Genomic DNA, 27,097 nt, shown 5'->3' with positions numbered 1-27,097 from the left:
TCTCTCACACACGCACACACACTCTCTCTCTCTCACACACGCACACACACTCACACACACACACACACACACACACTCTCTCTCTCTCTCTCTCTCACACTCACTCTCTCACACACACACACAGCTTCTGTCAATGAACACAGAGCTAGAACACTCACTGTAATGCTCTGTTCTGTGTTCAGTGGTGATGCAGCACAGGATGATGAAGGAGGCGCAGAAGGCCATGACTCCGTGGCTGAACGGACAGCCGATCTACGCACCGATGAGTAACCACAGCTCCTCGTACCAGATGAACCCCATGCTGTACGCAGGTCAGAATAAATGATGAGTTTCACGAATAAATGAGGAGGTGAATGGGTGCTGTATCTAGACTTTAACCCTGTAAAGCTTGACAAAATAGTAGGAATTTATTATACTGACAGATTATACTGACTTTCTCTTATTTTGAACAGCCTCTGAATACAATTTGGGAGTAAATTATTATAAACTTTGTTCATTATCTGTGCTGTATATAAATCAACTAAATCTGCACATTTTAAAGCATGTAGTTTAATAAACAATTAGTTTGTAGGTTTGTAATAATCACCCCGTTTAACAATCCTCATAGCTTTCTTTTGTAACATGTATATTGTATTTATAGTAGTGTTTTATATGTATGACCCCACACCTCCACACTATAAGTAATGTATGGAAGCATGAGCGCACAATACAGTATTTATAAAGTAGAGACTCATAGATTTAGAGACTCAGACTGAGCAAAAATGTCATTTCCTGCAGATGCTGATATTTATCTGATGGAATTCTGCTGCTTGTGATGTAAATCAGTGAGATCTTTATAACAGTAGAGCAGAGACTGACATAAAATAATCTAAATATCAGCCGTCGCTCTATATCTCTAGATCTATCTGTCTCGGTAAGATGAGATTGAAATGATCCAAACATATAATGCAGTGATTAAAAAATGTGAAACGGGTTTAATAGTGAAGTTTTCTTAGTGTTTATCATTTAGAGGCCTTGGAGGACAAATTCAGGTCAGATCAGATATGATACAGCAGTGTAACATATTAACTTGACAAAAACTTACATTTCAGTGTGTGTGTTTATAAATCGATATATATTCAAAAGCCCATTTGAGCACAGATTCCACTTAGTCCGTTATTTTGCAACTAAAGCTGTGAAATTTAGATTTTTAAGTGTACATTTTATTTTTCTACTCTGTTTATTTGTGTACAGCGCTGGCCAAAACAATCATAACACTAGTATTCTCAGCAGATAAAACATGGTTTTAAGTCAGTTATGTCTATCTTTTGCTGTAGTGTGTCAGGAGGAAATATCAGATTGTATTTCCAAACATTCATTTGGCCATTAATTGTAATAATTCAGTGAGATTTGAGATCTGATCTGATCATCATCAGTCTGTCTGGAGTCACATGAAGAAACAGAACAAGCTGAGACACTGCATTATTACAATTAATGGCCAAATGAATGTTTGGAAATACAATCTGATATTTCCTCCTGACACACTACAGCAAAAGATAGACATAACTGACTTAAAACCAGCTTTTATCTGCTGAGAATACTAGTGTTCTGATTGTTTTGGCCAGCACTGTAATGATCCGTCTGTGTTTTCAGGCTCAGCATCAGGCAAAGGTGGGATGACGCCGGTGCCTCTGCCGCCTCCACACATGGCAGCGATGCCTCCTCCCGGCGTTCACGGTAACGGCAGCGCTCACGGGACGTATCCGGTGCTGGAGTATCTGGAGAACCAGGTGCGGGGCATGGACGTCTCCAGCCCACTGCTCCAGCCGCAGCCCTCCATCCAACTGCAGCATCTTCCTCCTGCTCCCCAACACATGCCCCAGCGCGTGCCCTTCTCCGCCGGGCCCCCCAGCATGCTCTCCGCTCTGGACGATGGCCCCGTCTCCCGCAGGGCCCCGCCTGACTCTCGTCCCGCCACTATCCTCGGCCGGCCGTCCAGCGCAGCTACAGTCAGGAGGACATGCTGGACACTCGGATCCGGACCGGACCGTACCGGCCCCGCGCACACTCCAGAGACGACCTGCTGGCCGCCGAGCGCCGGGGCCCGAGACCAGACGATTACTCCCCTCTGCCCCGCCACGGCTCCTGGAGCTCAGCCAACGAGGAGGACAGCAGACGCGGAGGCGCTCGAGGAGGAGGCTGGAGCCATTATCCACCCAGCTACAGCGAGTACGAGCCGGGGAAGAAGCCGAACAAGCGGCCGGAGCGCTTCTCTGTAAGAGTCTGAGCTTCTGCTGTTCAGATGTTTGAGCACCGAGAGCCTGTCTGAATGTGTTCACGGCTTTCCTGGTTAATGTTGCTGATCTCATCTGATCTCACTGTTAAACACGAGGGACGTTCTGGTGTCATGAGTAGATCTAGAGTGGGATCCAAACATCTGAAGCCACACTGATAACACTGCAAAAAAAGGCTTATCTTGTGTAGTATTTTTGTCTTGTTTCTAATCAAAATATCTAAAAGTTCTTATCAAGATGCATTCACTAGATAAGCAAAATGATGTAAGATATTTTAGTCTCATTTAACTGTGTTCTGTTAGAAAAGACTGCAGAGAAGCAGCATCTCTGATGTTTGGACCGCTCTGTACCTACACAAGCACACGGTTCATAATCACTGAGATCTTCTGCTTCTGTGCACACACACACACACACACTCTTACTCACTCACTCACTCATACGCACGCGCACACACACACACACTCTTACTCACTCACTCATACACACACACACACTCTTACTCACTCATATACACACACACACACACTCTCTCTCTCTCTCTCACACACACACACACACACACTCTTACTCACTCACTCATACACACACACACACTCTTACTCACTCACTCATACGCACACACACACACACACACTCTTACTCACTCACTCATACACACACACACACACACACACTCTTGCTCACTCATACACACACACTCTCTCTCGCACACGCACACACACACACACTCTCTCTCTCTCGCACACGCGCACACACACACTCTCTCTCTCGCACACGCGCACACACACACTCTCTCTCTCGCACACACACACACACTCTCTCTCTCTCTCGCGCACACACACACACTCTCTCTCTCTCTCGCACACGCACACACACACTTTCTCTCGCTCACACGCACACACACACTCTCTCTCACACACACACACACACACACACACTCTCTCTCTCACACTCTCACGCACACACACGGTTGTATGCTGTTGATCTTGTACATGTGTTGATGTTGAACTTCTTCTGTCCTGCAGGATAAAAGTTCTCGCAGCGGCACCAGTATAGTCATCTGATCCGGAGCGCTGTAGACAGACTTCACGGAGGTTTCTGTGTTCATGTGCACAGAACAAAGCACGTTTATTTTATTGAACATGTTTGAAGGATGTTACACTGAACATTGATCACTGATTTCTTTTTTTATATTTTGTGCAGAGCAGTTTATATTAATGTGAACATGAATATCATCTTATAGTAATGACATTAGAGGAAGCTGTATTTTAATGAAGTCTTTTTTTAGGTTGCTTGGGTTTTATGATTTATCTGTGTAAATATTACTTCTTTTGCGTCAGTATATTTATTACTACATTGGGTTTTTAGTAATGTAGCCACAGCATAGGGATATAATGCAAGAAGTGTGTATGAGACTCTTGTTTGCATTGAAATGCTTCATCATGATTGTGCTTGCTGCTCGTTATGATCTGGCTGTGAACATCAGTGCTTTCAGTCTTTGGCTACACAAACACAAGGAGTAACTTATGCAGACGTCCAGTGTGTATTTAGTTTTATTGCTCAAACTCAGGTCAAGCTGTTCTTTAGTCTTTCTGTAAATAGTGTCTTTGTGTGTCTTTTACAGAACTGCTTACTGCATTTTTACTTTGAACTTACTGCAAGTTAAAAATCAATCATTATTCAGCCTCACATTTATATAAACTTTGTGAATCCGTGCTGCTGCATGTGAACAGCCTCTGTGCTGATGGCAGGGTTGTTTCTGTTGTTGCAGCCTGTTTATTAATGTTTATGCATCTCATGTGTGTCTCGTGCATCTGCATAAATAAACCCTGAGGTCTGTGCATGTTCATCAGTGCTGCTTCATCTTCTCAGGCCAGTATATCATCTGATCACAGGATCGATCACAACAATCCATTCATGCTTTCAGTTTCGCGCTAAATGACATGATGCCGTATTGTATTCATATGAGTGTAGCTGAAGTTCCGAAGAATCGCTGTTTCAGAGCTCCAGGCAGTTTCACTAAACTATTAAAACCGGAAGTTAAAATACAGTATGTGTAGCAACACGTGTTCCCATATTCCACAAACTACGATAAAGATTATATTCCTAATACAAATTTAAACGTATATATTTTTTACAAACAGAACGATATTGCAGTTCAGCCGAAAGAAAGACATTAATCCAGACCAAAACGTTTAGGTTTTGTGCAGTTTCGCGCTAAATGACATGATGCCGTATTGTATTCATATGAGTGTAGCTGAAGTTCCGAAGAATCGCTGTTTCAGAGCTCCAGGCAGTTTCACTAAACTATTAAAACCGGAAGTTAAAATACAGTATGTGTAGCAACACGTGTTCCCATATTCCACAAACTACGATAAAGATTATATTCCTAATACAAATTTAAACGTATATATTTTTTTTTACAAACAGAACGATATTGCAGTTCAGCCGAAAGAAAGACATTAATCCAGACCAAAACGTTTAGGTTTTGTGCACACACACACACACACACACACACACACACACACACAGCGCTTGCGCATCACTCGCGTCGCGTCGCGTCTCTGATGGCGTCATGTGACGCAGCGTCGGTCTGCCACGTCGGTCTGTAACTGCAGCGCGAGGAACTTCAGCAACTTTGTGTTCAGCTCGTTAACGCCGTTAGTAACGAGCAGCGAGACCAGTCTCCCGGCGCGGTCTCTTCAGAAACATTGTTACAGAGAGACACAGATGCGCTTGTTACAGAGTTTGGCTGACTGATGTCTGCGCTCGTGATTGATGTGCGGTAAGTGTTACTTTAATTATTCGTTTAAGTGTTAATCATGCCTTCAGTCGCTAATGAACACCAGCTCTTTAATACTCGTATAGTTAGGGTTAGTTCAGTTACCAGCGACAAACCAGTTAGTGTGTTTATGTCCTGCTTGATGTGTTAGTCTGGGGTTCAGGGGGTAGTTAGTAGTTAGTCTGTAGTTGGTGTGTTAGTCTGGCTGTGGTGGGTCAGCTGCTGGGTCAGTCTAATCTAATCTCGCAGCAGTTCTGAGCATCATGAGATGATTCCCCTCAGCAGCAGCAGCAGCGGTGTGTGTTAGTGAAAGCTGTTTTCTTCACAGTTCAGCTGCATTACTCTCTAAGTTCCTCTTTTAGTGCAACAGTTTCATCTGCGGTTTTGTGTCAGATGAAGAAACCCTCGTTTATCAGAGGAGCACCAGCTCTGACCTCTGACCTCTGAGCTGACTGTTAGGGTGAGAGTCTAGCGGTCAGCAGACAGATGGACTGTCCCTGTGTTTCTCCCGCAGTGTCCGAGACGTGAGGACGTGCTCGCAGGGATCCGCAGACGGAGATGCCCGGGGGCCGCAGGGGTCCCAGTAGACAGCAGCTGAGCCGCTCCGCACTGCCCTCGCTGCAGACGCTGGTGGGCGGCGGCCTCAGTAATGGGGCAGGGCTCCGGTGCAGGTGAGCTCACCTGAGCAGTGGTCACTCACACTGTATTGCCAAACTCTTCTTTCATTTTATACAGGAACTGAAATGCAGGAATACACGCACACAGTCCATATTAACGATCGAGTCAATTATTTAATCACAGTTAATCTCATTTTTCATAGTTAACACATTAATGCATGCAGTGTTTCTATCTAACACTATTAACGATCCATAATGTTCATGTTTATAATGCTTAACAGTCCACACTGGGTGCTGTAGAGCTGGACGATGGGATCATTTATGTGTTAATAATGCTAATGACAGTGAAGCTCACCATCAGTTTCGTCTGATCGCACACGCATCGGGACGGAGATGCTGTTGCTTGTGTCTGGTGTGAGTAGATGAAGGCTGATGATAAACGAGGAAACTTTTTCAGCAATGTTGCCTTCAACGGAAGACACAGGGCCCACGACCGATCTAAATTATCCAGATACAAATTTGTTACCCATTCTCAATGGGAAAGTGGCCAAGCAATATTGCTCAAAAACGCTGCCCGTGCATCATCAGCAGAAGACGGTGTGAAACGGGTCGGATGTTCATGTTCATGAACCTATTCATTGCCATTAAAGTGAAATTACTGAACCTTCAACCGACACACAGGAGTTTGATAAAAATGCTTTTCGAATGGCACTTAAGAGTATTTTGCATTTGAACTCTTCATTCTTATATATATCTGGAATCTGAGCGGGCAAAAAAAATCTAAATATTGAGAAAATCATCTTTAAAGTTGTCCAAATGAAGTTCTTAGCAATGCATATTACTAATCAAACATTAAGTTTTGATATATTTACGGTAGGAGATTTACAAAATATCTTCATGGAACATGATCTTTACTTAATATCCTAATGATTTTTGGCATGAAAGAAAAATGGATAATTTTGATCCATACAATGTATTGTTGGCTATTGCTACAAATATATATATTCTTCAGTATACTCTGCTCTGTGGAAGAGCTGACATGAGCTGGTGTGATCGCTGCTTTGAATATCAGACCGAAATCTGCTTCCTGATGAAAAGTGTGTGTGTGTGTGTGACAGTGACCATTTCAAAACATTCCAAACACTCCTAATATTGTAAATGTAAATGAGGCTCTGAACTCTGTAGTTGTTTTGATCTGTATTTGGATACCTTCTATCTTTCCAAACTGCTGAAATATCAGCCATTGGTTGAAGCTATCCATCAACTTGACTGTGTGTGTCTGTGTGTGAGTGTGTCTGTGTGCGAGTGTGTGTGTGTTAGGGTTGGGCTGATAGACATCGTGATGTTGAGCTGGCATCGTCATACCCCCCGCAATCCGCCGCATCCCAATACCGTTTTCGGACAGAAAATGACGTGTATACGGAACCCCTAAAGGGAATAAATAGGAGATGGGAGGAAAATATATATTTCAGTATTTTCCCTCGCAGTTATATCATTGGGTAATTATACTACATATATATTTCGGGCATCAGGGAGCCGCTATTATACCTGGCATTGAAACTGCTTTTGAATGCACAATCGTTTTTTAGTTTCACTTTCGAGATTCGTGATCGCACGTACTCTGTTTATACTATGGAGCGGCAGTACTTGCCACACATTAGATGTTTATCAGTGGTGCTGAGGATCTGCAAATCATTCGCCATCATCCTCAGTCATCTCTCCTTACTCTGTTTATGTGGTAAGTTAAATTTTATGTACTGTAATGTAACAGGCAACCGTTACACCGTGTCTACACCGGACGTGACCGTTGTTGTGTGACATGAGCTGGTGTGATCGCTGCTTTGAATATCAGACCGAAATCTGCTTCCTGATGAAAAGTGTGTGTGTGTGTGTGACAGTGACCATTTCAAAACATTCCAAACACTCCTAATATTGTAAATGAGGCTCTGAACTCTGTAGTTGTTTTGATCTGTATTTGGATACCTTCTATCTTTCCAAACTGCTGAAATATCAGCCATTGGTTGAAGCTATCCATCAACTTGACTGTGTGTGTCTGTGTGCGAGTGTGTGTGTGTTAGGGTTGGGCTGATAGACATCGTGATGTTGAGCTGGCATCGTCATACCCCCCGCAATCCGCCGCATCCCAATACCGTGTTCGGACAGAAAATGACGTGTATACGGAACCCCTAAAGGGAATAAATAGGAGATGGGAGGAAAATATATATTTCAGTATTTTCCCTCGCAGTTATATCATTGGGTAATTATACTACATATATATTTCGGGCATCAGGGAGCCGCTATTATACCTGGCATTGAAACTGCTTTTGAATGCACAATCGTTTTTTAGTTTCACTTTCGAGATTCGTGATCGCACGTACTCTGTTTATACTATGGAGCGGCAGTACTTGCCACACATTAGATGTTTATCAGTGGTGCTGAGGATCTGCAAATCATTCGCCATCGTCCTCAGTCATCTCTCCTTACTCTGTTTATGTGGTAAGTTAAATTTTATGTACTGTAATGTAACAGGCAACCGTTACACCGCGTCTACACCGGACGTGACCGTTGTTGTGTCGCGCCGCATCAGCTAAAGTCTGTCTACACTGGACGCGACAAAGAGACCGTTGAAAGTCATTTGAAATTGGTGTCAGCACGTCATAAATAGAAGGCAGCAGCAGTTTACTGTCGGGGATTTGTCGTGTCGCGCTGCGCCGCATCCAGTGTAGACCGCATCACTGATTATAATGACTTCTATAACTGATCTGTATATAATGTCATCGTCAATCGCGATGTTTCACTGTTATATTGTTATAATGTTTACACCAGTTTTGTTGACATCGCCCAACCCTAGTGTGCGTGTCTCTCTCTCGCAGGAACAGCGGGGTGGTGGGTCTGACTCCGCCCCTCACGGCCCTCATCACTCCCGAACCTGTCCGTCATTCCCGTATTCCCGATCTTCCTCTGGACGGTAACCTGCTGTTCGAGTCGCTGCTCTTCCTCTACCTGCTGGTGGCGCTCTTCGTTCAGTACATCAACATTTACAGGACGGTGTGGTGGTCTTCATACAGCCACCCCTCAGCCTCCACCTCACTGGTACAGTCCAATCACACAATACGACAATATTACTATTGATATATTATTATTGACGCACCTCCTTCAGTGGAACACAAAAGGAGACGTAGGATGTTCTCGCTGCTCTTTACTGTAAAGCAGAGAGCGATCAGGAGCCGCTGTCGAAGCATGGTAACAGTCATGAATGTGTTTTCTGATGTCATATGATGCTTTGTGTGAGGAACGGACTGAAATGAAGTCTGTATTACATTTGTGCTTTTGTTTGGTTGATTTTGGCCACAGTTGGTCACGTGACATACGTGACCCTGGAGCACAAAACCAGTCATAAGGGTCAATTTTTGTGAAATTGAGATTTATACATCAGCTGAAAGCTGAATAAACCAGCTTTCCATTGATGTATGGTTTGTTAGGATCGGACAATATTTGAAAATCTGGAATCTGAGGGTGCAAAAAAATCTAAATATTGAGAAAATCATCTTTAAAGTTGTTCAAATGAAGTTCTTAGCAATGCATATTACTAATCAAACATTAAGTTTTGATATATTTACGGTAGGAGATTTACAAAATATCTTCATGGAACATGATCTTTACTTAATATCCTAATGATTTTTGGCATAAAAGAGAAATGTATAATTGTGACCCATACAATGTATTGTTGGCTATTGCTACAAATATCCCCCAGCGACTCAACACTGCTTTTGTGCTGCAGGGACACAGATGAGATTCAGTGGCATTTGGCATCATTTGTTAGACTAAATAGCGTTTCAGTGAATAATGACTAAACCGACACAAATGAATAAACGTTATGATGCTTCACTGGATCTTGATGGGCTGATCACGGCCTGCTTTCACTGTACGATTCAGTGCAGCGCGAACATCATGCTAAACATCTCCTTTAGCGGTCCACTGAAGAAAGAAAGTCATGTGGGTTTAAACGACATGAGCGTGAGTAAATGACGCGAGACTTTGAAGATGGGCTGCCATTTCAAATGTGACAAAATCAAAACTGTTTTCTATATGAAGCAGTATGTAATCATAAAGTGAAATGTCCTTTGTGTGTGTGAAGAGCTTCCATCTGATGGACTATCACCTGGCGGTCTTCATCACCGTGATGCTGGCTAGGAGACTGGTGTGGACCATCATCTCAGAGGTGCGCCTGATTCTGTTCTTAACACTGTTCAAAGCTCTGTATATATTTGTCATATTCTTCATGTGATTAGTTTGAGCTGCGTCCTCTACTGTACAGACGTGAATTTACATTTCCTTCAGCCGGAGGCGCATTCACTTCACTTTTGTTGTGAAAAGGGCTTTTATATTTGTAAAATAACTTTTTTTATTTTAAAAACAAGCAAGCTCTGGCCAGATTTGAAAAGTAACTCAAAAGTAATGTAACATTACTTTCCATAAAAAGTAACTAAGTAACGTAATTAGCTACTTTTTTAGGGGGTAACGCAATATTGTAATGCATTACTTTTAAAAGTAACTTTCCCCAACACTTATTACACCGTCTAACAGCTTTCACACTGTTTGTTGCTCAGAGGGAACGTTGGTTGTGGTGTGTGTGTGTGTGTGTGTGTGCGCGTGTGTGTGTGTGTGTGCGTGCGTGCGTGCGTGCGTGCAGGAGGAAGTTTGAATGAGGGTTTCTGTGGTCTGTTTGTCACATCATACCAGTGACATTTACATGACGATCATCACTCGCTGTGAGCTGAAAGTACCTCAGGATGAGCGTTTCTGTTTCCTCCTAATAAAGGCCCTGTGTGTGTGTGTGTGTGTGTGTGTGTGTGTGTTTCAGGCCTCTCTGGCGAGTCCGTCGTCTCTGGTGCGGTACGTGGCTCTGATCGTGGCGCGGTTGATCTTGCTGACGCTGTGTGGATGGGTTCTGTGCTGGACCCTCGTCAACCTCTTCAAGAATCACTCCGTGCTCAACCTGCTCTTCCTGGGATATCCGTGAGTCTCCACACAGTCTTACAGGGGAATTCCAGTCAATAAAAGTCCCGGTTATTATCATGCTTTGGATGCCATCAGGTTGAAGCGGCTCTTTGTGTTCGGCTTACTGTTGAGTTTCCATTAACGTGACAAAACTCATTATAATAGCTCTGGCCTGCAGTCGTGCTGCTGGGCTCTGTATATTTCTGTGATTCTGCGGGTCCATTTCTGCCATTTTGAACAGATTTGCTCAGTTATTTTTACTGTATTTCTTATAAAGTTACCAAGTTTGATTCCAATCGTGTTCAGTCCAGTCTTCACAGTTTTGGCATTCAGCATCCTAATGAAGTTAGGCTTAAGCTGTCTATCAGAACGTGAGCAATGTGTTTTCTTTATGAAACTTTACGTGCATGATTGTCTCAACTGGTCAGACGTTCTAAACTCTGAAAATATACACCAGTCTGCCTGTCAGCCAGTGGTCTGAAAGAGTTTGTCAGTGGCAAACTGATCTTTGTGAGTGCAACCGCTATCATTAATAATTATAATTTATTTACTTATTTACTAGTCACAAATGGATGGGAAAATCATCATCTGACCTCCCAACCTATATGCATTTTGCTTAGTGGTTACACATTTTGACCTCAGAGTATGCTGGTACGATTTGTTCCCTCTAATCTACGCAAAAACCTGGTGATGCCTCTGTCCACGTGCAGTACTCAAGCAACAGCAAAAGATGAAGAGTTCGACCAATTGAAGCGTTTTTTTTTCGGTTTTGCATTTAAATAATTTCTGTGTTTTTCTCTCCGAACCGGCTGTTTGGGAGTCTGCGTGCTGAGATGAGGAAACACCTCAGCGCTTAAAACGAGCATTTGAGACGGCAACACCCGGCAAACATCTTCCGCTGTAATGAGAAGCGTTTCTAAACCTGCTGTCCAACAACAGAGAACACTATAACATCTTTTTATACCACAACATCAATCGAATGTTAGAAATAACTGCCTTGTGTGATCTGATCTGGATTCTTTTCACAGAATGACATAGAAATATATATTCTCTACTGTAATAAAGACTGTCGATTAGCAATGGAATAAATATACTTAATTATTATGAAAATACCAGAGGTAGTTTTAAGAACACAGATAAACTATACATTGTCGCAGGAGAGTGTTTGTCTTAATGTTTCATGATTCAAAGCGTTTCTATCTTTTATTCAGCTACAGCGATCACCGGATGCCTTTGTTCATATTAGAAAGCACCAGTAATTCTATTACTTCAGTGACGCATATGTGGATTTTCAGTGCAAGGGCGCCCTCTGGCTTCCAGTATGAATGAAATGCACATTACATGTGTTTATAGCAGTAAATAATGACCAATCCATAAAAAAATACTTCTCTCAAAAGAAATTTGAAGTAGACACATGATAATCCATGTTTTTCTACAGAGGTTATTGGTTTTGGTTAAAGTATACTGGAGTTTTTTTTAAATGGCAAAAAACTTTAGCTCTTCCATCTTTAAAGGCCCCCAATCCGATGGTACTCATAAAATCTTTCCAAGGTTGGCAGCTCTGCATCGTGAGTCAGAGACGGTCCTGTCACTGCTGTGTCTCTGTAATGTGTGTTGGGGTTTTAATCTCCAGTCTCTGTGTGTCTGGTTTAGGTTCGGTGTTTACGTGCCGCTCTGCTGCTTCCATCAGGAGGGTCGAGCTCAATCCGCTCCGTCTGAATGCGGTTTCTCGGAGCAGGACGGATCCGACGGGCCTCTACCGCGTCCCAAAGACTTCCTGACGCTGCTGCGAGAGAACCTGCGCGATCAGTTCTCCAGCCCTAAACACATCCCCACACACACCTGCCCACTGTCGCCCGAGCTCATCCGCAGCGAAGTCGAGGAGCTCAAGACCGACTTCAACCGCCGCATCAAAGAAGTGCTCTTCAACTCGCTCTTCAGCGCTTATTACGTGGCCTTCCTGCCGCTGTGCTTCGTCAAGGTGAGCGTCCTCAGAGTTCAGTCCAGAGTTCAGTCAAGCCCTGAATGGTTTATTACTGTGCCCTTTAAGCAGCATCACTGAGTTTTCATGCACATTAAAATAATTTCTAGAGCTGCAGATTTGCTCTCTGCACATTCACCAGCGTCTGCTAATACGTTATCATTCACTCCTGACGAGAACTGTCCTCTGAGGCTTAAGGCTGCGACGATAAATCGATGCAGAGATAGCGACACACACCTGTGTTTTCACACTCTTCATGTTTTCCGTGTTTCCAGAGCACGCAGTACTACGACATGCGCTGGTCCTGCGAGCATCTGATCATGGTGTGGATCAATGCGTTTGTGATGCTGATGAGCCAGCTGCTGCCTCCCAGTTACTGCGACCTGCTGCATCGCTCCGCTGCGCATCTGGGCCGCTGGCAGCGTCTGGAGCTCGGATCCTACAGCAACACACCGCAGCACATGTGAGTGAACGCTCGGGAACGCTGCTCTGATCGAGTAGGGATGTAATGATATCAACATCTCACGGTACCATATTATTACCAGATTTAAAAAGAAAAGACAAATGAAGAAATGGTGAAAAAATTACAATTTTGTACATTTTAAAGTTAAATTATTCTATCTAATGCACTTTGAGAGTTCAAAATCAAGAGCTGCAACCCATGTTTTTAACTAAGAAAAATTAAGTCAGAAAAAAGTCAGTGCATTGACTTGTACCTGACCTTTAAAGGGGACTCATATACTGTCTGTCTAAATTACATTCACACTGGTGTTTTAGGAAGCCAAATAAATTAGACTATAATAATAATAACAACAATGACAGCAGTAGCCATATATTGTAAAACAATTGCACTGTAAAATAAATGAAAATGAATATTTCATAGGTATATTTTTTGCTTTACACTACAGCAGGGAAAGTACAATACTTCTTTCCTAATTTCTACACTTGAAAGAAATATTTTGAATTTGGACTGCATTTAAAGCACTAGCTGTCAGCAATTCATACGTCACTTTTAAGCTATTATTTTGACAGAAACAGCAGCAGAGCTTTTATTTTGAAGTTAAACTCCAGCTTCAGTGAAAACCGGCTTGCTACAAATCTAGTGAAACGCTGTAATCATCTGCCACGAAAATACAGCATAACTGGTGGCCGTTGAGTTTCCAAACACACTCTAAACTCACATCAGATGAAATAAAGGAGGTGACTGCATTCATTCAGTGTGAACGGAAAACACCGGATCACGAGCTGATCGTCTGAACGAAGTCTGCGCTTCGCTTTGAAACAGACTTGATGAAGAGATTAAGCCATATTGTGCTTTGAGTTTGTTTATTTGACAGATAATGTGCCAAAGCATAATGCCCCAAAACAAATTTTTTTTATTTTTTAAACTACACTTTTTGCTCTGAAGGCCTATCATTTCATCGTCATGTGACCATGATAATATGGAGACAGTTTTGCTATATTGATGATATATTGATGAGCTGTTCTTCTCTTGTGTTCAGCTGGTCTGACAGCACCATCTGGCCGCAGGGAGTCCTGGTGCGTCACAGCCGCTGTCTCTATAAAGCCCTCGGGCCGTATAATGTGGCCTTGCCCTCCGACATCTCTCATGCCAGGTTTTATGTGAGTATTTGTCATATTTTTAACTATGATGACATGAATGCAATAGTAGACGAATAATTCACTTCAGAATTAGTGGTCGACCGATATATTGTAAGAAGGCCGATATATCCGCAGATATTTGGCATTTTTCAAATATCGGCATCAGCTGATAAGTTTTTCTTTTTGGCCGATGTGTTCAAGGCGGGACTTTTATTTTGACGGCGCTGAGACCGGCAGCGCTCACAATCTCCCTCTTCATTGTTTGCAATGTCTAAGGAATTAAAAAGTATACAATAAAGTATTATAATGTTTACTTTTATATTATTAGTATAAGAAAGGCAAACATTATAATACCTTCTCATTTACCGTAAGCATTCAGCAAATACGCATTTATATCTTTTATTGTTTAATAAACATTTAATTTCCCAGACCTAGCAGAGTATGTTTTAAGTACGTTTATTTGACATGAATTTTTAAATTCATTTTCAAATTATTTCAAATTTTTAAATGAATTGAAATAAATATAATTGATACATGCATATATCGGCCACCCTGCTCTCTAAGATATCGGCATCGCATCGGCTGTCAAATAAAAAATATCGGTCGACCACTGTCCAGAAGGAAAACTCTGCTGTCATTTAGCAGGTCTCTGCCATTTACTCACCCTCATATTCATGTGCTTTTCGTGTTTGTGGAGTGCAGAAGAATAGTTATTTATAATAAATAAATAAATATAATAATCTGCCGCTGATCTTCAGAGCTGATGGTGTTGTCTTCTCCCGAGCAGTTCCTGTTCCACAAGCCGCTGCGGATGCTGAACCTGCTGATCGGGATCGAGTCGAGCGTGGTGCTGTATCAGCTGTACTCTCTGCTGCGCTCCGAGCGCTGGAACCACACGCTCTCTCTGGGCCTCATCCTCTTCTGTAATTATCACGTGCTGTTCAAGCTGCTGCGGGACCGCCTCGTGCTGGGGAAGGCGTACTCGCACCCGCTCGCCGCCGGCATGAGCATCAAGCCTCCGTGAGACGTGGACTTCTGCGGTTTATACCGTCTACTTTCATGCAACGTTTGTATCTATTTAAGAAAATATTTTATTTTGTATACTGTTACACACGATGTTACGTTTACGACGCGCCGTCGTATCCTTTTGTAGCCCGCGTCTCGCGTGACGTCCAAATTCAGCCAAAGATTGAAAGAAAACCACTGGAAGAGCTAAAGCCGACCAATCATGACGAAGGACTGGACGGTCCGGTTCACTCAGTGCTGTTTGATCATTTCCACTGTTACTGTGTTTTACGAGTATTCCCTGTTCATAGTATCTCACGTGTCCACTTTGTTTCAATCAAACTTTGTAGAAAACAGCACCGACAGGATCTATTTTAAAGCTTGAGCCATCAGCATCCTTCTTTCCTTTTCTGTGCCAAATCCCAGGGGGCCGTGGGCGTGGCTAGTGCGCTCTGGGCGGAGCTTATGGACTGTCAGGCTTGCAGTATTTTTCAGAACCGCTTGTTTCAGAGTATTGATGACATCCAGAATTAAAGACAAAAACAGCCTGTTCTTCTCAGATCTGTTGGTGGATGATCGTCATCATGAAAAAGGCCAGGAAATGTCTGGGTCGTATTTCACCCCAAGAGGAAAATAAAACCAAGAAAGCTTTTCTTTATATTATGACAGTATGTTTGTTTTTCTTATTACAGTCATGAGAATTTTAGGGGTGCTTAATTTCAAAGTGCCTTAAAAATAAGCTCCATTTTCTTACAATGTTTGGGTGAAATATAAGCTGGCCATGTTCTCGACAAGCGTCCTGACTTTATAAAAACAATCATTTGTGGATCACACACATGAATGTCTAATCTGAGCAGTTCTTGCAGTTAATTCTCATTCATGACTGGTGCTTTTATTTTTTGCAAAAGCTTTTAATGTGTTGTGCATAACAAAGGGCATTAAAATTCTCCAAATGATTAGGGCCATTGAATGAATAAACGTCAAAGTGCGGATCGGGAGCTGATATCCACTCATGTCTTTGATTTACAGTGTGTTTGTGTGTGGACCTCTGCAGAACAGTCTCTGGCCACTAGAGGGAAGCACACGCCTGTAAAAGCAGTATGTCATACAGTAGTTCTCCATTTCCACACAAGCAAGCACCTCACACTTCAGTACATTAGAGAAAACAGAAACTGCACCAGTGCTACGAACAGAACAAGCTGATGTCTGTGCCTTTCTGTCTCCAGTCCTTCACCGGCGACTGTCCTGAGCCGTGAAATCAAAGGCAGCAGACGGAAAATAAAATCAGGCACTCCTAAAACATCTATATTATAACGATATGTGCTACGATAGAATGGCTGTCAGTGGAGAACCTTACGTTAATACTTTGTATGGAGTCAAATCAATGCCACATAAAATTGCAAAAGAATTGGAAGTATTGCGAAATAAAATGAAAGTATTGAGGAAACAATAAATGTGCTTTTCGCAAACAAAAATAGAGAATTGCAAACAAAAAAGAAGTTTTGTAAACCATTTCTGCGCGTTTCACTTTCTGGCATTGTTTTGACATGGGGTGGGAAAAAGAAAGTTATCGCGAACTCGCACTTGACTGAAAAGCAAAATAAAAGCAGCTTTGCAAATAAATGAGCAGCTATGGCCATGGAAAATGTGTTGCAAATTTAGTTTTTATCAATACTTTCATTTTCGTTTGCAATTCTTTATTTTTGTTTGCGAAAAGCACATTTATTGTTTCCTCAATACTTTCATTTTGCTTTGCAAAACTTTATTTTATTTTTCAATACTTCAATTCTTTTGCAAGTATATGTGGCACTGATTTGACTCCATACTTTTGCACAAGGCTAAACAAGTGTTAAAAAACAAAGAATTTTATTAGTTATTGATGCATATTCTGGACTGTGCAACTTTTCTGCATGAAATAATAGAGTATCTTATGTGCTAACGGAGAGAAATCAAAGCGCTCCGCTGCTACTCAGCCTTCTCTGCAGTCCACGTAGTTTCCCTTGATCCAGTAGCAGATCTGGGCGAACTTCAGCGGAGTGATGCGCACCGCCACGTTGAACTCCTGAGGCGTGCCGCTGAGGTCCACCCACTGGTGTCCGGAGAAGATCCCGATGACCTTGCGCTCCCAGCGCCGGCGTCTGCGGTTCCACATGCGGGTGTAGACCCCGGAGCCGCTGGCACCCGGCTGAGCGTCGCAGCGCTGGTACAGCAGGTCGTAGGTTTCGTCCCCGGCCTCACAGAAGCGGTACACCAGCTGACCCGGCCGGTCGTTATCAAACCCAGAAAACTGCACACGCTTCCCGGGGAGCTGCTTGGCCGCGGGGCTGATGCCCAGCTTCATGTGCCTCCGCTTGTGGGCCTTCTTGAGCTCCAGCAGGGCGTAGTCGTAATCCATGCCGATGTCGTTGGCCGAGCCCTTGATAATAATAAAAAAAATTATAATACATCTGTGACCCTGCAGCACAAAAGCAGTCATAAGCAGCACAGGTATATTTGTAGCAATAGAGAAACGTACCCCCGGACCTGTACGTCATCTTACAGTTCATACAGTTGACTATTCACAAATATGATGCAGGGCAACTCCATAATTGCAGTTATGCCCTAAAATTCAAGATATTGGGTCAAAAAAATTCTCCTGTATGAGTTTTTGTCTCATATTTATATCCTATGATAAGCGATATCACACCAGCAGCGCAAGCAATATCACACGAGTGCTGATTGTCTCAAATATAACGAGTGCAAATGTGATTTTATACAACAGTTCAGTAAATAGGAAGTTAATATTGTGTTCTATTTTAAACACAATATTGTCTGTTTTTCCTCAGTTTTGCCAACAAAAGTATTACCTATAAAGCCACAGCAGAATTGTTGTGCGTGTCCGAGCAACACAGCGGTGTTTAGTTTCTGAATGAATCTGCCATTTGAACGAATCGAATGAATGAATGACTCATAAAGACATCTACCGCCACCTGCTGGCAGTTTTTAAGTAATGTAATTTGCGATTAATTTGAATAATTAATCGACACATCATGTAATTAATTTGATTTTAAATGTTAATTGACTGACAGCCCTAATAAAAACAAATAAAATACAAAAGCACAAAAAAATAATACAATAAAAGAAAGTATAAATAATAAATAATCATTACAGTGTTAGTGATCCAGCCCTTGGGCACGTGTGTGCGCTTGACTCGGATCCACTGGAACTTCATCTTGCTCGGTTCAGTGCCGTTTCCGCCGGACGTCTCTTTCTGCCGCGGCTTCAGGAAGCCCACTCTCAGCCTCTGGGCTCCTTTGACGTAGTTCTTTCCGTCGTGAACGCAGTGCGCCGCCGTGAGGACGTGCCGGTCCCCCACCAGCGTCCCCGAGCATCCGGTGGACAGCTTGACGGCGGTGGAGAAGGGGTAGTTCATGAGGAAGTCCTGGCCGATGATACTGAAGCGGCCGTCTGGACCGAAGATCTGGCGTCTGTGTCTGGAGCGGCCGGCGGGGGGCCTGTAGAAGGCCTCGGCGTCGAATCCATAGATGCCCACCGCCGTCTCGGTCAGCTGGCCGCTGGAGTGCAGCGTTTCGTAGGACAGGAACTGGCGCAGGTCCCAGTAGCTGGGTGCAGGGGCCCGCTTGTGGCACTCGGGGCCGCAGGAAGAGTTGAGCTCCAGCTGAGCGGGCCGCAGGAAGTGAGGCGCTGGCCGCTCCTCCGTCTGCTGGGGCCAAACCACAGGCACGCGCTGAAGGGGCCACTGGGGCCCCGGGGCCGAGCCCGACGCCGAGCCCAGCAGCAGCAGCAGGGCGAGCAGAGCCATCAGAAAACCTGGACAGAAGCAGAAACGTCTTAACGTTTGGCAGACTGCTTAAAACTGAGTCAGGAACAGTCTACCGCTTCAGATGAGCTCCCTCTATTTCTGCCTTTAAGTCTGCTCTAAAGACATATCTATTCTCTCTAGCTTTCAGTACCCCTTGATCATTGGTTCAGTTGTTGTTTTAAATTTGATATTCTTGTTTTTTTTATTATTATTTTATTCTGTACAGCACTTTGGTCAACTTCGGTTGTTTTTAAATGTACTTTACAAATAAATATTGTATTGTATTGTATATTGTATTGTCAGACGAGACAGATATTACACTCAGTTCATCTGCACACCGGACAGGTCGCGTCGCACTGTTCATACAGTTGTCACTTTTATTTATATAGCACTTCTAACAATACAGATTGTGTCAAAGCAGCTTTACAGTATTAAATAGGAAAACTGTGTCAATAATGCAGAAGGATAACAGTAAACACTCAATGTTCAGTTAAAGGCAGTTCATCATTGAGTTCAGCCATGTCTTCATCCAGCTCAGTTCAGTTTAAATAGTGTCTGTGCCATCAAGTCGATGATATCGCTGGAAATGAAGTGTCCCCAACTAAGCAAGCCAGAGGAACCTAAACGCCATCGGTGACAGAATGGAGAAAAAAGCTTGGGAGAAGCCAGGCTCAGCCGGGGACAGACGAAACGAACCAGAAGTTTAATTACAGGCTTCAGCTAAATCAGATTGTCAGCTCAGCACATTTAGTAGATGTGTTCTATGTGTACATGATATTCTGCACAATTAATCCGGTTCAGATCTCTGTTACAGAAGTCAACAGCTGCCAAATTAAATATTCCCTGCCAAAGGTCAGAGTCCAAAACTCTTATATGACCCGGCTAGCAGACGATTAATGTAAAGACTTTATAAAACATTATAATCTGCTTCCACTGCTGTGAGTTACAGAGGTCAGGGATTCGGGATTTTTCCTAAATCACCAGGGACACAATGCATGGAAATATTTCTGAAGGATGACTGTGAGAAAATACCCGCTTCCATGACAGCAGTGAAAACAGTTTACTGACTTCACAAACAGTGCAGCTGTGTTACAGAAGTGAAATTACCATGGTTACAAAACAGATGTGATTTTATTCTGTAATGCAGAATCAGAACAGTTTAGGATCTCAGATCATATGAATCGCTGTTCATAATGAGTTTGCAGATGTTGAGCTCTACAGCAGCTCAAAAGCAAGCATTGAGTCTTCAGTCCAGAGAAAGCTGAAGCGAGTCTCACCTGTTCGCGAGCGCAGGTGTGTCCGATATTAACCTCCAGTAAAACTCCGAGCAGATCAGTGTTTCAGGACATGGATCCAGACGAGCAGGGCTCCAGAACAACACAGCTGTCTCTTCTGGTGTGAGCTCGCTGCATCTCATCGCCAGCGTTGCTCTGATCGGGTCTCCGTGCGTGCGTGGGCGCGTGGGCGCGTCGCGAGGCGATTCATCTCGTCACGTGACCTGAGATAGACGCGTCGTCTGATCGCAGGGTTTGTGTTCTGCTCTAGTAGAATAATTCGCCTATAAAGCGTTTGCGATAATAATGTTTCATTTCTTACGTTGACGATGCTTAAGTATATGCTTATAAGTAGATGACGTGCGTTAAATGTCAATCCACATAAACCTTTGAAAAAACGTCTTGTTTATATTTACAGAAGAATATGTAGGCTACATTTAGATTTGTATGAAAGCCTCTTCAGACCGCGTGAAAAGCCTCGGTCCGGTAGCTCGGTGTTGCAGTTTTATGCCTGTTTGAGTTAGTATGCATGTAGTGCGCATCAGATACTCCTGGACTGAGTAAGAATAGCCCTCTCTGTGGCTGTTTAATAAATCTCTGCTTTATTTCCACTGGATGTTCACACAGTTTAGGGATTAACAGAGCACATTTGCCTAATTCTTTATGTTTATAGTCACTCTTTATTATAACAGTCACATGTAAAACGTGTGGTTTCACTTTATTTTGATGGTCTCTTTAACACATTCTGTTGACTGTAATAACATGCTCTTACATGTCTACTAACTAACTCTCATTAGAGTGTGAGTAGGGTTAGGGCTAGAATAAGTTGACAATGACGTACTTGCAAAGTTACATACATAGTCAGTAGAATGTCTGTTGGGAGACCAGCACAATAAAGAGTTAGCAGATATTAAAGGGGTCATATGATGTGATTTCAGTTGTTCCTTTCTCTTTGGAGTGTTACAAGCTCTTGGTGCATAAAGAAGATCTGTAAAGTTGCAAAGACTAAAGTCTCAATGTGTTTTTTAAACTTTAAACCGCATAAACACATTTCATTACACCAAATACACAAAATAATGTTATTTTTAGCAGCATCATATGACCCCTTTAAGCAGACAGTCTACTGATACTCTAATGAGACTTAGTTGACATGTAGGTACAAAGTTACTTATTGTCAAGAATGCCCAACAAAATAAAATGTTACCAAAATTGTTCTTGTTTTTATTTTTGGTTTGTTTCTCTGTTCCGTCTGCATGCACAATGTGTGGGAGACTGTATCCCATAATGCAATGCACCTGGCTTGACCTTCCATGTCTAGTGCGATGAGTGAACAGTAATTAACAGAATAAAATCATGCAAGATAAGGTGATAACTGGACAGCACTCGCTGAGCTAAACGTGCAATAATGTAGACTACTACTGTTGATCATTGCACACTCCAGACTGTGTCTCTAAGCACAGTGCTATCACATGCTCCGCTGCTGAGGACGGTGACATTAACCGCAGCGGTGGGCGATGAAAGAGCCGTCTGTCTCACTCAAGACTTCATGTCTGCTGAGTCCCGTCCACGACATTCTGTGACGCTCCTGGAATTCGTATTGATCGCAGAGACACTGGCCCCGGGTCACTGCAGAACAACATCTGTCATCTTTTTATGCTAATCGTCTCGGTTTGGAGTTTAAAAGCTTTAATTAATGACACTACCACATTTTCACTTGCAGAAGATGCTTGCGGTGAGCATAAAGAAACATTTGAGAGAAAAACTCTCCTTTTGTGTTCTACAGATAGAAAGCAAGCCATGCAGGTTTGAAATAACATGAAAGAGAGAAAAGGATGAGAAAATGTTCAATTTAGGTGAATTATGCCTATTAGTTTTACAATATGCTTTTGCAAAGCAGTACTGCTGTTTATTCAAAGCCAAATTTTCATGCATTTTGGCAGATTTTCTCCGAAAACACTTCCTCTGTTCAGAAGTATGTGCCAACATCTGGCAGCTCCACGGATTCTCTCTGAAAGAAAGCTGGTGAGATTGTGATTGTGCTGGAGTCACGCTGAATCTCTTCTCTGGCACGAAACTGAAGCGAGGAGCTGACACATCTGTGTTCGAGATGTGAGTCGATGAGAAAATGGTTAAAACACTTGATGTTTGCCAACTCAACATAAACCGCCTCATAAAGCGGTTTTCCCCACAGATCCGCGGCGCAATGATAAACTACCGTGCATAAACAACATTCCTCTCCTTGTGTGTCTCAAATAAAAGAGCTGTTAATTTAGTTAGAAAAAACAACATCTGGCTTTTGACCGTAGAAAGCATGAGGTCATTAGTAAGGTATCTGTGCATCAGCTGACGAGTTTAGAGCTGGCGATGTAGTTCCAGAACCGTGAGTCGGTCCAAACGGAGCGTGTGATCGCGTACGCTGGACTGAGCGCTGAACAACAAGGCCTGTCCAAGTCAAAGCAAAGAGTGTCACTCATTCAGATGTTCTCCAAGCAAATTCCACAGGGATTTGTGTTTCTGCCAACAGCGGTTCTACAGCGTCTCCTGCACGAACAGAGTCAAACACTGCCATCATCATCAGCAGCAGCAGCAGCAGAACATGCCCATCTACTCTTTCACATTTCTTATCCAATATTCGATTTTTCATCTGCACTTGACATTTGTAATTAACAGTCGTAACAGTCCAGGGCTTCGTTTCCCAAAAGCATCATGCTTACAGATTGAGAAATTGTTTGCTTTGTTAGTAACAAATGCCTTGATTTCTTTAAAAAATTTTTTTTTCAACAAATAGGTTTGGTCGAGTTAAACTCCTCATGGGGCATTTCAAGGTCGATGAGTAAGTCTCTGATGACTTGAGAGGCTTGTTGAGGGTTTGGGATTTTCTAAAGCAGTTTGGCACCTCAGATTTGTGACTTTAGTGTGTGTTTGTGATTTGATGCCCTGCTGTACAGCGATTGTTAAACTAGTGGAGACTCACAGAGCTTTTGAAGTTCTTGATGAAAGCAGTGAAGCAAGTTTATTAAATCACTCCTGAGGTTTTTCTGGTTTGTCCAACAGTGTCACATCCAGAATTCTGATTTATGTCTTTATTTCAAGTTCAAGATATAATATCCAGGGGAAAAAATCATTTTTGTGTTCCTCATGCAAGGCTTTGTAACACCCCTGTAGACTGTTTGTTGTGGTTTCTTCCCCTTGTGTTGGTTTAGCCTGTCTAATCATTAGTTAATTACCCTAATTGTGTTCACCTGTCTGCCCCTCATTATCTGCTCTATAAGTTTCTGTCTCTTGTATTCCAGTGCTGTCGGTTATTGTGAATGTTACCCCGAGTGTGTGTGTGTCTGTCTCTGCCTTGTTGGCGCTACATTAAATGGCCTTCTTTTGAATCCTTGTCGTCCTGTCATCCTGCCTGCCTCCACACACCTGGACCGTGACAGGCTTATAGTTGCGAATGTTTTTTTGTTTGTTTTTCAGCTGTAAGTGGATGCACGGTTTATTAGCATGTTATGATGAATTAGAGGTTTTAACTACTAAACTCTAGCATACAGTATAAAAACCATTACGCCTATGGAGAGTCCCCACTTTTCACAAAAACCTGTGTGTGTGTCTGTGTGATTCTGCTGGATCAGAAACTGCTGAAACCCCAAACACACACTGAACACATCTACATACTCGAGCTTGATTCATAGTACGTTTGTCAATCACTTTTCTCCAAAGTGATAAATTATGAATACATCAAGAAGGCTTTAGCACAGTTGTTGTGCTGTTACAAACAGCAATCGCATGTTCCTCAGGAAAAGTCAGAATGTGTTTCTCTTACTGCTGTGGTGTTTGGATCCTCTGATGGACGACAGCATGAAGGGACTGTTTTCCTCGCTGGTCTTGAGGACATGAAATCAAATCTCACATAATTAGATCAAAACGCACATCATAGTTGGTCTTATTACTGCTGGATGAAGCTCTGTGTTTCTGTTTCAAGTGACTGCAAAGTGCCAATTTTGAGCACTGTTTGACAAAATGCTCATGTTGTTTGAACTGGATTGTCAGACGCTTGACGAGAGCACAGATGCAGCGCCTGAGAAACGTGACTGAGTTTAGCTGAAAGAGAAGCAAGTGTGAGCCGGTGCTGCAGAGGCTGCTGGGAGCGACGATGATTCATAAAGCACAAACACTCACTGATCGAGCGTCAGCATGAAGAACACTGTTCTGCAATAAGCCTGGAACCCAGTATTACTCTGAAGACTGTATGGGTTGGAAAATTAAAAGTTATTTTTATTAAGCTGACTTACTTGTGGTTTGAACAGACAGTGTTTCTGACGTTCAGCTTTCTCATGATCCCTGATTATAATACTGATGATCTTTAGTGACCTGACTCTCTTTTACACTACATTCTTACATCATACAGGATCAGAACCAGAATACTTCAGACAAACGTCATTAAAACTAGAAAAAAATGAGATGTTTGCATGAGCACAATGAAGCTAGCCGGATGCGTAATGCGAGTGATTTATCATTTTAAGGGCTCCATTTGTGAAAATGTGGAATTAATGCTTGTAATCACTGTTTTACTTTAGTAATGCACATTTAATGTTCATGTATGAGCAGATCAGACTGTGGACTGTCACTGAATTAAATAAAGACACAAGTGAGTTTACAGAGAGACATCCTGCACTGATTCCTTCATCTCTGACGTCACTGCAAATAAAACACATTCACCTCCTGTTATTCATGTTTCTCTGAGGAATTATTTGAGGTCAGATGCACAATCAGCTCGGTGAATCCGCAGCGCTTCCCTGCTCTGGGTTTGTTTGGAAGCACACAGCGTTCCTGTGTTCCTGTCGAAGGGAATGTTGGGTGTGGACGGGAGTCAGAGAAATACTGTTCCCTTCCTGAGATTCCAGCAGCACTGACTCACACAGATCATCCACTGATCCACTGATCGATTGATTGAGCAGATATTTCATGTTTTTTGAGAAGAGATTGAGATGTGATGAACTGGCCGCTCATTTCATGTGTCCGTGAAGTTTAGTTATTTTGTGCACGCCCTGCATTCAACACACACACACACACACACACACACAGATACACACACACTCACTCACTCACTCATTCACTCACACACACACTCACACTCACTCTCACTCACTCACTCACTCACTCACACACTCACTCGCTCACACTCACTCACTCACTCACTCACTCACACGCTCACACGCTCACACGCTCACACTCACTCACACGCTCACACACACTCACTCACTCACACACACACACTCACTCACTCACACTCACTCACTCACTCACTCACTCACTCACACACACTCACTCACTCACTCACTCACTCTCACACTCACATACACTCACTCACTCACTCACTCACTCTCACACTCACATACACTCACTCACTCACTCACTCACTCTCACACTCACATACACTCACTCACTCACTCACTCACTCTCACACTCACATACACTCACTCACTCACTCACTCACTCTCACACTCACATACACTCACTCACTCACTCACTCACTCTCACACTCACATACACTCACTCACTCACTCACTCACTCTCACACTCACATACACTCACTCACTCACTCACTCACTCTCACACTCACATACACTCACTCACTCACTCACTCACTCTCACACTCACATACACTCACTCACTCACTCACTCACTCTCACACTCACATACACTCACTCACTCACTCACTCACTCTCACACTCACATACACTCACTCACTCACTCACTCACTCTCACACTCACATACACTCACTCACTCACTCACTCACTCTCACACTCACATACACTCACTCACTCACTCACTCACTCTCACACTCACATACACTCACTCACTCACTCACTCACTCTCACACTCACATACACTCACTCACTCACTCACTCACTCTCACACTCACATACACTCACTCACTCACTCACTCACTCTCACACTCACATACACTCACTCACTCACTCACTCACTCTCACACTCACATACACTCACTCACTCACTCACTCACTCTCACACTCACATACACTCACTCACTCACTCACTCACTCTCACACTCACATACACTCACTCACTCACTCACTCACTCTCACACTCACATACACTCACTCACTCACTCACTCACTCTCACACTCACATACACTCACTCACTCACACACACACACTCTCTCACACTCACTCACTCTCACACTCTCACTCACACTCACTCACTCACTCACACACTCACTCACTCACTCACTCACTCACTCACACTCACACTCACTCACTCACACTCACTCTCTCACACTCACACTCACATACATTCACTCACTCACACACACTCTCTCACTCTCACACTCTCACACTCACTCACACACTCACTCACTCACTCACATACACTCACTCACTCACTCACACACACTCTCTCACACTCACATACACTCACTCACTCACTCTCACACTCACACACTCACTCACACACACACACACATCGACGATCACACAAACCGAGTCACGCTCACTGCAGTCCTCGTGTGTGTGTGTGTGTGTGTGTGTGCAGGGATGCTCCGGCGCTGGGACGACTCTCAGAAGTACCTGTCTGACTATCCTCACCTGGTCTGCGAGGAAACGGCGAATTATCTGGTCATCATGTGCATCGATCTGGAGGTGGAGGAGGTAATGCTGTGTGTGTGTGTGAGAGTGTGTGTGAGAGTGTGAGTGTGAGAGAGTGTGTGTGAGTGAGTGAGTGTATGTGAGTGAGTGAGTGAGTGA

The 27,097-nt window shown here is 43.2% G+C and overlaps 3 protein-coding genes across 3 annotated transcripts in view; 2 read left to right on the top strand and 1 right to left on the bottom strand.

The window, feature by feature from the left end:
• The window catches only part of ildr1a (immunoglobulin-like domain containing receptor 1a), an 11,285-nt gene extending 6,868 nt beyond the window's left edge, over window positions 1-4,417 (top strand). The window contains exons 6-8 of the mRNA XM_016256276.1: window positions 183-311; window positions 1,633-2,254; window positions 3,299-4,417. Of these exons, the coding sequence (XP_016111762.1) occupies window positions 183-311; window positions 1,633-2,254; window positions 3,299-3,329 (782 nt within the window). The 3' untranslated portion in view covers window positions 3,330-4,417. The remainder of the gene's footprint in view (window positions 1-182; window positions 312-1,632; window positions 2,255-3,298) is intronic.
• Window positions 4,418-4,847: 430 nt separating this feature from the next.
• On the top strand, window positions 4,848-16,766 carry LOC107570077 (transmembrane protein 39A-like). Its single transcript, XM_016256275.1, has 9 exons — window positions 4,848-5,058; window positions 5,570-5,726; window positions 8,546-8,765; window positions 9,811-9,894; window positions 10,537-10,691; window positions 12,327-12,654; window positions 12,930-13,117; window positions 14,157-14,277; window positions 15,044-16,766. Exons 2-9 carry the CDS (start codon window positions 5,614-5,616, stop codon window positions 15,278-15,280), a joined length of 1,446 nt encoding a protein of 481 aa, XP_016111761.1. The 5' UTR covers window positions 4,848-5,058; window positions 5,570-5,613; the 3' UTR covers window positions 15,281-16,766.
• On the bottom strand, window positions 15,569-20,530 carry LOC107570079 (serine protease 23-like). Its single transcript, XM_016256277.1, has 3 exons — window positions 20,341-20,530; window positions 18,410-19,071; window positions 15,569-17,677 (listed from the first exon to the last, which is right to left on the bottom strand). Exons 2-3 carry the CDS (start codon window positions 19,061-19,063, stop codon window positions 17,231-17,233), a joined length of 1,101 nt encoding a protein of 366 aa, XP_016111763.1. The 5' UTR covers window positions 19,064-19,071; window positions 20,341-20,530; the 3' UTR covers window positions 15,569-17,230.
• Window positions 20,531-27,097: the final 6,567 nt, after the last annotated feature.

This window comes from Sinocyclocheilus grahami, unplaced genomic scaffold (genome assembly GCF_001515645.1).
Source record: "Sinocyclocheilus grahami isolate Dianchi unplaced genomic scaffold, SAMN03320097.WGS_v1.1 scaffold1411.1, whole genome shotgun sequence".
Lineage (NCBI taxonomy): Eukaryota > Metazoa > Chordata > Actinopteri > Cypriniformes > Cyprinidae > Sinocyclocheilus > Sinocyclocheilus grahami.
The sequence above is the reverse complement of the archived record's forward strand: the minus strand, read 5'-3'. Positions and strand labels throughout refer to the sequence as shown.